This window comes from Salarias fasciatus, unplaced genomic scaffold (assembly GCF_902148845.1).
Source record: "Salarias fasciatus unplaced genomic scaffold, fSalaFa1.1, whole genome shotgun sequence".
Taxonomy (NCBI): Eukaryota; Metazoa; Chordata; class Actinopteri; order Blenniiformes; family Blenniidae; genus Salarias; species Salarias fasciatus.
In genome coordinates this window covers 1-12,500 of record NW_021941338.1, presented here as the reverse complement: position 1 = coordinate 12,500, position 12,500 = coordinate 1, and the positions used below count along the sequence as shown (strand labels likewise).

At 52.8% G+C, this 12,500-nt stretch overlaps 1 protein-coding gene across 1 annotated transcript in view; it reads right to left on the bottom strand.

Annotated features, from left to right (window-relative positions):
• Window positions 1-3,768, bottom strand: part of galnt16 (UDP-N-acetyl-alpha-D-galactosamine:polypeptide N-acetylgalactosaminyltransferase 16) — a gene marked incomplete at its 3' end in the record, with an annotated part of 25,178 nt that extends 21,410 nt beyond the window's left edge. Inside the window, exons 1-2 of the mRNA XM_030087043.1 lie at window positions 3,642-3,768; window positions 2,333-2,558 (exon numbers count right to left, since the gene is read on the bottom strand). Coding sequence (XP_029942903.1) covers window positions 2,333-2,558; window positions 3,642-3,768 — 353 coding nt within the window. The remainder of the gene's footprint in view (window positions 1-2,332; window positions 2,559-3,641) is intronic.
• Between the last annotated feature and the right edge of the window lie 8,732 nt (window positions 3,769-12,500).

Sequence of the window (12,500 nt, the reverse complement as noted above, 5' to 3'; positions counted from 1 at the left end):
CTGTAAACAAAGGCCGCCTCCTGGCGTGCCGTGTGGCCCAGCGGCCGCTCAGACCCGGGACAAACACCGGGTCCACCACGTCCCAAAAGACTGACTGGACGGGGTCAGGACGGACGAAGGACTTCACTTCAGGTTCTGCAGGCAGTTTGACCGAATGAGACGAGAACAGAGACACCAACAAGACCGGAACAGAGACACCAACAAGACCGGAACAGAGACACCAACAAGACCGGAACAGACCGGAACAGAGACACCAACATGACCGGAACAGAGACACCAACATGACCGGAACAGAGACACCAACAAGACCGGAACAGAGACACCAACAAGACCGAAACAGAGACATCAACAAGACCGAAACAGAGACACCAACATGACCGGAACAGAGACACCAACAAGACCGGAACAGAGACACCAACAAGACCGGAACAGAGACACCAACATGACCGGAACAGAGACACCAACAAGACCGGAACAGAGACACCAACATGACCGGAACAGAGACACCAACAAGACCGGAACAGAGACACCAACAAGACCGGAACAGAGACACCAACAAGACCGGAACAGAGACACCAACAAGACCGGAACAGAGACATCAACAAGACCGAAACAGAGACATCAACAAGACCGGAATAGAGACACCAACAAGACCGGAACAGAGACATCAACAAGACCGAAACAGAGACATCAACAAGACCGGAACAGAGACATCAACAAGACCGGAATAGAGACACCAACAAGACCGGAATAGAGACATCAACATGACCGGAACAGAGACACCAACAAGACCGGAACAGAGACACCAACAAGACCGGAACAGAGACACCAGCAAGACCGGAACAGAGACACCAACAAGACCGGAACAGAGACACCAGCAAGACCGGAACAGACCGGAACAGAGACACCAACAAGACCGGAACAGAGACACCAGCAAGACCGGAACAGAGACACCAACAAGACCGGAACAGAGACACCAGCAAGACCGGAACAGACCGGAACAGAGACACCAACAAGACCGGAACAGAGACACCAGCAAGACCGGAACAGAGACACCAACAAGACCGGAATAGAGACATCAACATGACCGGAACAGAGACACCAACAAGACCGGAACAGACCGGAACAGAGACACCAACAAGACCAGAACAGAGACACCAACAAGACCGGAACAGAGACACCAACAAGACCGGAACAGAGACACCAACAAGACCGGAACAGAGACATCAACAAGACCGGAACAGAGACACCAACAAGACCGGAACAGAGACATCAACAAGACCGGAACAGAGACACCAACAAGACCGGAATAGAGACATCAACATGACCGGAACAGAGACACCAGCAAGACCGGAACAGAGACACCAACAAGACCGGAACAGAGACACCAGCAAGACCGGAACAGACCGGAACAGAGACACCAGCAAGACCGGAACAGAGACACCAACAAGACCGGAACAGACCGGAACAGAGACACCAAACAAGACCGAAACAGAGACACCAACAAGACCGGAACAGAGACACCAACAAGACCGGAACAGAGACACCAACAAGACCGGAACAGAGACATCAACAAGACCGGAACAGAGACACCAACAAGACCGGAACAGAGACACCAACAAGACCGGAACAGAGACACCAACAAGACCGGAACAGAGACACCAGCAAGACCGGAACAGAGACACCAACAAGACCGGAACAGAGACACCAGCAAGACCGGAACAGACCGGAACAGAGACACCAACAAGACCGGAACAGACCGGAATAGAGACACCAACAAGACCGGAACAGAGACACCAACAAGACCGGAACAGAGACACCAACAAGACCGGAACAGAGACACCAACAAGACCGGAACAGAGACACCAGCAAGACCGGAACAGACCGGAACAGAGACACCAACAAGACCGAAACAGAGACATCAACAAGACCGGAACAGAGACACCAGCAAGACCGGAACAGAGACATCAACAAGACCGAAACAGAGACACCAACAAGACCGAAACAGAGACATCAACAAGACCGAAACAGAGACATCAACAAGACCGGAACAGAGACACCAACAAGACCGGAACAGAGATACCAACAAGACCGGAACAGAGACACCAACAAGACCGAAACAGAGACATCAACAAGACCGGAACAGAGACACCAGCAAGACCGGAACAGAGACATCAACAAGACCGAAACAGAGACACCAACAAGACCGAAACAGAGACAGCCATCATGGCTGAGATTTTCCCGGCAGCAGTCAGACACATCAGCCGTGTCCTTCTGTCAAAGATGGGACCTGACAGACCCGGTCCAGGTCCTGACCCGGTCCAGTCCTCACCGGTAGTGGCGGGTGTCTCGGATGTCCCGGCCGCCGCCCAGCCGCTCGCTCTCCTGCAGGTTGAAGGCGTGGTCTCGGTACGGGTCGTCTCCGGGCCGCAGCTGCTTGGCCTGCAGGTAGCTCTGCTCGTCGAAGGCGCCCAGCAGCTCCGCCCGCTGCTCCGCCCGCTGCTCCACCGGCGGGGGCGGGGTCACCTGCAGGGGGCGGAGCAGAGAGCGGTGAACAGCTGACAGGAAGAGAGCTGCAACCGTTTAACTGACTCCATTTAAAACGCTGCTCCACCCACATCAGCACCTCCACCCACCAAACACCTCCACCCACCAAACACCTCCACCCACCAAACACCTCCACCCACATCAGCACCTCCACCCACCAAACACCTCCACCCACCAAACACCTCCATCCACATCAGCACCTCCACCCACGCTCCGGCCTCCACCCACGCTCCAGGCCTCTACCCCGGCCGTGGTGTAGCTCCAGCCAGACCAGCTCTTTTATTGTGAAAAGATCCGCAGCTGGTCGACGTAAACAGACTCTGGAACTGAGCCAAGAGTCATCAGTCCCATAGAGTACTCTGATTACTCCACGCCTGCAGTGCGTGCAAGATGGCGGTGCCCTTGTCGGCTGCGGCAGCTTTGGCCCCCTTTACTCGGCGTTCTCGGTCATCTAACATACCGTGTTTCATTTCGCCAGCTCCTCCTACGGCGACCACACAGGACACCGCCGTCAGACTCTACTGAGCCTGCGGCGGCGCGGTAGCGGCGGCGCGGTAGCGGCGGCGCGGTGTGTGTGGACACTCCCACCGGGCTGCTACGCCCGCCAGACCCGGCCAGACCCGGCGGCCTGCGCAGCAGCGGGTTTCCTGTCGGCTCAGGCGCCTCGGGGGCGCCGGAGGCGGTGCGAGAGGAAGCAGAAGCGCGGCCGTCGCTCAGCTAAAGGCTAACCCCTTCCGATCGCCGCTTCCATCCGTCCTGCTGCAGATGTTCGCTCCCTGGATCAAAGCTGGACGACCGGAAGCTGGATTTAACCCCCAAACGGGAGATGAGGAAGTGCTGCGTCCTCATCAGCGCAGACGAGCCTGAACTGCTCCGTCCCCGATGCAGCCGTCAGCTGGACGGCGAACCGGGACAGGTGACCCCCGGGGGGCGTCTGTGTTTACACTGATAACAGCTGGCGTAACCACGGCGCTCGGGGCTCCGGTGCCGCTGTGCGGACGCTGACGGTACGATGCAGACCCTCCCGCCTCCCTCGGGACTTGAGCTGTGTTATCGTCACGGCGGTCTACATCGCTCCCGGTGCGAACACCAACCCGGCGCCGAGCGCTCCCCCGAGCCGTCAGGGACCTGCAGTCCACACGTCCCCACGGCGTCCTCACTGTTTCTGGGGACTTGAGCCGAGACGACACGAAGACTGTTCTGCCGAACTTCTACCGACATGTGGAGCTTGGTACCAGAGGGGGGACACTGCCCCCCACCGGCCGTCTCCTGTCTGAACGCCGTCGCCCCGTCACTCACTCCCATCTCCATGAAGTGCTTCCAAAGGCTGATCAAGGACTCCATCATTTCTAACCCCCCCCCCGTCCTTTGACCCGTTCCAGTCTGCGTCCCGGTCTAACCGCTCCACAGAGGATGCCGTCTCCCTGCCCTCCACGTGAGCCTGGAGCTCCTGGAGTTCATCAGCATCGCCCCCCAGCGCCTGGTTCTCAAACCGGCTCCTCTGGGCTTCAGCCCCCCCGAGGGACTGGCTGCTGGACTTCCTCACCAGCAGAACCCGGTCTGTCCGGGGGTCATCTCGCTGAGCGCCGGCGCCCCACAGGGCTGCGTCCTGAGCCCCCTGCTGTTCCCCCTGATGACCCCCGACTGTCCCAGATCCGGCTCCAACCACGTCCTGAATGCAGACGCCACTGCAGCAGTGGGTCTCATCCAGGACCACCGCCAGGCCTGCAGGGAGGAGGGGGGGCGCCTGGAGGACTGGAGAAAACCTGCTCCTGAATGTCGACAGGACTAAGGAGATCATCGTGGACTTCAGGAGATCTGGACCAGCCGCGCACCGCTGCTCATCACGAGAAGGTCGGGTTCCTGGGGGACATCCCAGACCACCTCAGCCGGTCTCTCCAGACCACATCTCAGGCCAAGAAGCACAGCAACGCCTGCACTTCCTGTCTGCCTGAGAAGAGCCCCTCCCCCCATCCTCTCCACCTTCTGCAGACGGACCCTGGAGAGCTGCTGACCTGCTGACCCCCGTCTGGTCCGGGAGCCGCAGGGCGGCGGACCGGAAGGCTCTGCAGAGAGCGGCGAGGACGGCGTCCGCCCCCGTCCATCCGGGACGTCTCACAGACGCCGCTCAGCCAGAGCGCGTCGGATGTCCTCTGACTCCGCCCACCCTCACCACGGACGGTTCTCCCTGCTGGCGTCCGGCAGGAGGTTCTGCAGCATCCGCAGCAGAACCTCCAGATTCCCGATTAGCTCCTCCCCCGGCTGCCAGACTCTGACTGGAACACGACCGTCCCAAACCGACTGCGGACGTCTTTTGGACGCTGTGGTGCCACGTTCATGTGATGTTCATGTGACTCACGTCTCCTCTCCGTGGTTCTGAGCAACGTTCCTCTGGTTTGGTTCGGACTGATTTCTCTCATCTAACAGCGTCGGTTCAGTTTCTGTAAAGACTTTAATAATTCCTCACATCTTAACTGACAGTGTTGATCGACACCATGTGCAAAGCCCTGTCCTCAGATCTGCTCTCCATACTAGTTATTTTTTGACACTAAAAGCATTCTTCATCTTCATCTTCATCTTCACCTTCACCTTCATCTTCACCTTCATCTTCATCTTCACCTTCATCTTCATCTTCATCTTCATCTTCACCTTCACCTTCATCTTCATCTTCACCTTCACCTTCATCTTCATCGAGTGTTGTTGAAAGTGAGGAAGCCAAATGTGACGAAATTTCCTTCCTCAGTGCTCTGCTGTGTGAGACGACAACAGAAGGAAGTCTAAGTCCCACAGAGTACTCTGATTACTCCACGCCTGAAGTCATCAGTCCCACAGAGTACTCTGATTACTCCACACCTGAAGTCATCAGTCCCACAGAGTACTCTGATTACTCCACACCTGAAGTCATCAGTCCCACAGAGTACTCTGATTACTCCACGCCTGAAGTCATCAGTCCCACAGAGTACTCTGATTACTCCACGCCTGAAGTCATCAGTCCCACAGAGTACTCTGATTACTCCACGCCTGAAGTCATCAGTCCCACAGAGTACTCTGATTACTCCACGCCTGAAGTCATCAGTCCCACAGAGTACTCTGATTACTCCACGCCTGAAGTCATCAGTCCCACAGAGTACTCTGATTACTCCACGCCTGAAGTCATCAGTCCCACAGAGTACTCTGATTACTCCACGCCTGAAGTCATCAGTCCCACAGAGTACTCTGATTACTCCACGCCTGAAGTCATCAGTCCCACAGAGTACTCTGATTACTCCACGCCTGAAGTCATCAGTCCCACAGAGTACTCTGATTACTCCACACCTGAAGTCATCAGTCCCACAGAGTACTCTGATTACTCCACACCTGAAGTCATCAGTCCCACAGAGTACTCTGATTACTCCACGCCTGAAGTCATCAGTCCCACAGAGTACTCTGATTACTCCACGCCTGAAGTCATCAGTCCCACAGAGTACTCTGATTACTCCACGCCTGAAGTCATCAGTCCCACAGAGTACCACACAGAACCTTCTCCTCCAGCGGTTGTCCTCGTGTCCCGCCGAGGAACCAGCAGCCGACTGGACGTCTGAGCAGGACTCACTGCCAGAGACAGGAGGACAGTCTGGAGACAGTCTGGAGACAGTCTGGGGGACAGTCTGGAGGACAGTCTGGAGACAGTCTGGAGACAGTCTGGAGACAGTCTGGGGGACAGTCTGGAGGACAGTCTGGAGACAGTCTGGAGACAGTCTGGAGACAGTCTGGGGGACAGTCTGGAGGACAGTCTGGAGACTGTCTGGGGGACAGTCTGGAGGACAGTCTGGAGACAGTCTGGAGACAGTCTGGAGACAGTCTGGGGGACAGTCTGGAGGACAGTCTGGAGACTGTCTGGGGGACAGTCTGGAGGACAGTCTGGAGACTGTCTGGGGGACAGTATGAGGACAGTCTGGAGACTGTCTGGGGGGCAGTCTGGAGGACAGTCTGGAGACTGTCTGGGGGACAGTCTGGAGGACAGTCTGGAGACTGTCTGGGGGACAGTCTGGAGGACAGTCTGGAGACTGTCTGGGGGACAGTCTGGAGGACAGTCTGGAGACTGTCTGGGGGACAGTCTGGAGGACAGTCTGGAGACTGTCTGGGGGACAGTATGAGGACAGTCTGGAGACTGTCTGGGGGACAGTCTGGAGGACAGTCTGGAGACTGTCTGGGGGACAGTCTGGAGGACAGTCTGGAGACTGTCTGGGGGACAGTCTGGAGGACAGTCTGGAGACTGTCTGGGGGACAGTATGAGGACAGTCAATTCAATTCAATTCAATTCAGCTTTATTTATGAAGTGCCAATTGCTGTGGACTGGCTTCGGTTCTACTTCTGGGATCCGTGGTTCCTGTGCTGGACCGTCCAACGGACTGTCCTCAACATAGTCCTAGGCTTTACTTCTTGTTGTCTCATGCTAGCTGCTGCCAAAGCTGTCCGTCCCTGGGAGAGGGATCCCTCCATACTGTGGTTCTCCCCAAGATCTCTTCTTCTCCCACTGGGTTTCTGGAGTGTGTTCTTGCCGGATGTGAGGGTCTAAGGCGGTGGTTGCTTCGTTTTGTCTCCTTACTGTGAATCTGACATATTAACATGATGCTTATTCACTGTTTGAAGCCTCTGAGGCAGCTGTTGTGATACTGGGCTACACAAAAATACATTGATTGATTGATTGATTGATTGATTGATTGATTGATTGAGTTACAACATGGTGGATTCCAGACACTTTTACAGAGAAACCCAACAGATCCACATGAGCAGCGTCAGGACTGTGGAAAGGAAACACTCCCTTTAACAGGAACTCTGAGGGACTGCAGTCTGGGACAGCACGGGACAGTCTGGAGACAGTCTGGGGGACAATATGAGGACAGTCTGGGACAGCACGGGGACAGTCTGGAGACAGTCTGGGGGACAATATGAGGACAGTCTGGGACAGCACGGGGACAGTCTGGAGACAGTCTGGGGGACAATATGAGGACAGTCTGGGACAGCACGGGGACAGTCTGGAGACAGTCTGGGGGACAATATGAGGACAGTCTGGGACAGCACGGGGACAGTCTGGAGACAGTCTGGGGGACAATATGAGGACAGTCTGGGACAGCACGGGGACAGTCTGGAGACAGTCTGGGGGACAATATGAGGACAGTCTGGGACAGCACGGGGACAGTCTGGAGACAGTCTGGGGGACAATATGAGGACAGTCTGGGACAGCACGGGACAGTCTGGAGACAGTCTGGGGGACAATATGAGGACAGTCTGGGACAGCACGGGGACAGTCTGGAGACAGTCTGGGGGACAATATGAGGACAGTCTGGGACAGCACGGGGACAATCGGGAGACAGTCTGGAGAACAGTCTGGGGACAGTCTAGGACAGTAAGGAGACAGACTGATCATGTCAATTTCAAATTTGTAAAAAGAGAAATGACTCTAATGATGACGGTGTAATCTGGAGCTGACGGTGTAATCTGGAGCTGACGGTGTAATCTGGAGGTAATGGTGTAATCTGGAGCTGACAGTGTAATCTGGAGGTAATGGTGTAATCTGGAGCTGACAGTGTAATCTGGAGGTAATGGTGTAATCTGGAGCTGACGGTGTAATCTGGAGCTGACGGTGTAATCTGGAGGTAATGGTGTAATCTGGAGCTGACAGTGTAATCTGGAGCTGACGGTGTAATCTGGAGGTAATGGTGTAATCTGGAGCTGACAGTGTAATCTGGAGGTAATGGTGTAATCTGGAGCTGACAGTGTAATCTGGAGCTGACGGTGTAATCTGGAGGTAACGGTGTAATCTGGAGCTGACGGTGTAATCTGGAGGTAACGGTGTAATCTGGAGGTGACAGTGTAATCTGGAGGTGACGGTGTAATCTGGAGGTGACAGTGTAAAATGGAGGGGACGGTGTAATCTGGAGGTGACGGTGTAATCTGGAGGTGACGGTGTAATCTGGAGGTGACAGTGTAATCTGGAGGTGACAGTGTAATCTGGAGGTGACAGTGTAAAATGGAGGTAACGGTGTAAAATGGAGGTAACGGTGTAATCTGGAGGTGACGGTGTAATCTGGAGGTGACGGTGTAATCTGGAGGTGACAGTGTAATCTGGAGGTGACAGTGTAAAATGGAGGTAACGGTGTAAAATGGAGGTAACGGTGTAATCTGGAGGTGACGGTGTAATCTGGAGGTGACAGTGTAATCTGGAGGTGACGGTGTAATCTGGAGGTGACGGTGTAATCTGGAGGTGACAGTGTAATCTGGAGGTGACGGTGTAATCTGGAGGTGACAGTGTAATCTGGAGGTGACAGTGTAATCTGGAGGTGACAGTGTAAAATGGAGGTAACGGTGTAATCTGGAGCTGACGGTGTAATCTGGAGGTGACGGTGTAATCTGGAGGTGACGGTGTAATCTGGAGGTGACAGTGTAAAATGGAGGTAACGGTGTAATCTGGAGGTAATGGTGTAGTCTGGAGCTGACAGTGTAATCTGGAGGTAATGGTGTAATCTGGAGCTGACAGTGTAATCTGGAGCTGACGGTGTAATCTGGAGGTAACGGTGTAATCTGGAGGTAACGGTGTAATCTGGAGGTGACAGTGTAATCTGGAGGTGACGGTGTAATCTGGAGGTGACAGTGTAAAATGGAGGTGACGGTGTAATCTGGAGGTGACGGTGTAATCTGGAGGTGACAGTGTAATCTGGAGGTGACGGTGTACTCTGGAGGTGACGGTGTAATCTGGAGGTGACGGTGTAATCTGGAGGTGACAGTGTAAAATGGAGGTAACGGTGTAATCTGGAGGTGACGGTGTAATCTGGAGGTGACGGTGTAATCTGGAGCTGACGGTGTAATCTGGAGGTGACGGTGTAATCTGGAGGTGACAGTGTAATCTGGAGGTGACAGTGTAAAATGGAGGTAACGGTGTAATCTGGAGCTGACGGTGTAATCTGGAGGTGACGGTGTAATCTGGAGGTGACGGTGTAATCTGGAGGTGACAGTGTAAAATGGAGGTAACGGTGTAATCTGGAGGTAATGGTGTAGTCTGGAGCTGACGGTGTAATCTGGAGGTAATGGTGTAATCTGGAGCTGACAGTGTAATCTGGAGCTGACGGTGTAATCTGGAGGTGACGGTGTAATCTGGAGGTAACGGTGTAATCTGGAGGTGACAGTGTAATCTGGAGGTGACGGTGTAATCTGGAGGTGACAGTGTAAAATGGAGGTGACGGTGTAATCTGGAGGTGACGGTGTAATCTGGAGGTGACAGTGTAATCTGGAGGTGACGGTGTACTCTGGAGGTGACGGTGTAATCTGGAGGTGACGGTGTAATCTGGAGGTGACAGTGTAAAATGGAGGTAACGGTGTAATCTGGAGGTGACGGTGTAATCTGGAGGTGACGGTGTAATCTGGAGGTGACGGTGTAATCTGTCTGTCGGGGTTTGAGCTGCGGAGAATTGATCAGACGACGGAGATCAGAGATCAGAGATCAGAGATCAGAGATCAGGGATCAGAGATCGACTCCGGCCGAGCGGTCAGAGGAGGCGTGGCTTCCAGCTCGAGAGACAATCAGCAGTGTGTGAACACACACACACACACACACAGACACACACACACACACACACACACAACTTGGCAGTGAGCTGGACTCTGTCCCCGGTCGTCCGTCCACCAGATGAAAGACAAACACGCGTCAGAGGGTGAAGTTTAGAAACGATGGACAGAAAAAGAGGACAGAAGCAGAAAGACAGGAAAAGACAATAAAAGACAGAAGGACAGAGGAAGACAGACCGAAAAGACTGATGGAGACAGAAAAGACAGACTGAACGAAGGAAAAAGACAGAAGGAACAGAACAAGGTCCACATCTCCAAGAAGCGTTTGAACATGGCCATTACATCACCAAGACCCACAAAGACAAGGAACAACAGACCCGACTGATCACAGACCCGGATGATCACAGACCCGGATGATCACAGACCCGACTGATCACAGACCCGACTGATCACAGACCTGGATGATCACAGACCCGGATGATCACAGACCCGGATGATCACAGACCCGACTGATCACAGACCCGGATGATCACAGACCCGACTGATCACAGACCCGACTGATCACAGACCCGGATGATCACAGACCCGGATGATCACAGACCCGACTGATCACAGACCCGGATGATCACAGACCCGACTGATCACAGACCCGACTGATCACAGACCCGACTGATCACAGGCCCGACTGATCACAGACCCGGATGATCACAGACCCGACTGATCACAGACCCGACTGATCACAGACCCGACTGATCACAGACCCGGATGATCACAGACCCGACTGATCACAGACCCGGATGATCACAGACCCGACTGATCACAGACCCGGATGATCACAGACCTGGATGATCACAGACCTGGATGATCACAGACCTGCATGATCACAGACCCGGATGATCACAGACCTGCATGATCACAGACCCGACTGATCACAGACCTGGATGATCACAGACCCGGATGATCACAGACCTGGATGATCACAGACCTGCATGATCACAGACCCGGATGATCACAGACCTGGATGATCACAGACCCGGATGATCACAGACCTGGATGATCACAGACCTGGATGATCACAGACCTGGATGATCACAGACCCAGAAGCCTCATGAATGTGGATTGCAAAATATTATCTAAGACACTGGCATTGAGACTTGATCAGGTTTTACCTGAAATCATTCACAAAGATCAAGTAGGATTAATTAAAAATAGATCTTCTGCCAACAACATGAGGCGAGTGTTCCGTTTGATCTGGATGAACAGAACCAGCCCCGCCCTGTTTCAGCTGCATCACCTGATGCCATAAAGCATTGATCAGGTGGAAAGGCCTTTCTTATTCATAACTCTTTCGAAATTTGGATTTGGTGAAAATTTCTGCCGATGGATCAAAGAAGGCCGCGGTCTCTACTCGTGGGATAATATCTTCATTTTTTAGTATAACGAGGTCGACTCGAGGAGGGTGTGGTTTAAGCCCTTTATTGTTCACTATTTTCTTAGAACTATTAGCTACAAGGATCAGCACTGAATCAAGAATGAAGGGAGTTAGGGGAGGTGGCAGGGAACATAAATCATTTCTTTATGCAGACGACATTTTGATCTTGAGCCGAGATCCAGACACCTCTTTACCCGTTGTATTAGAAATGATTCAGTCACATTCCAAGATCTCTGGTTATTGTATAAATTGGCATAAATCAGATGTAATGCCGGTATCCCAAACCTGTTCACATGATCAACTATCCACATTTAAATTTAAATGGTCACCAAAAGGGATGAAATACTTAGGGATAGAATTAAACCCAGATATAAAAGAAATTATGACAAGTAATATGGAAAAAGTGCTATATAAAATCAAAGTGAGTCTAGATAACTGGAAAAAATTACAGTTGTCACTATGGGGCAAGTTAATATGATAAAAATGGTGGCAGCGCCTCAAATATCAATCAATCAATCAATTTATTTTTGTATAGCCCAGTATCACAACAGCAGCTGCCTCAGAGGCTTCAAGATGTTACATTGGTCGGTAAAAGTAAAAACGGTGAATAAGCATAATGGTAATATGTCAATATTCACAGTAAGGAGACAGAACGAAGCAACCACCGCCTTAGACCCTCACATCCGGCAAGAACAAACTCCAGAAACCCAGTGGGAGAAGAAGAGATCTTGGGGAGAACCACAGTATGGAGGGATCCCTCTCCCAGGGACGGACAGCTTTGGCAACAGCTAGCATGAGACAATAAGAAGTAAAGCCTAGGACTATGTTAAATAAATCATTTAACAGGCTTATGGATTCCAAAACAACTTCTAATGAGATTTGACAAAATGATTAAAGAATTTCTCTGGGACGGGAAAAAACCTCGGATCTGTATTGATAAATTATGTGAATCGAAGGGGGGGGGGGGGGGGGGGGG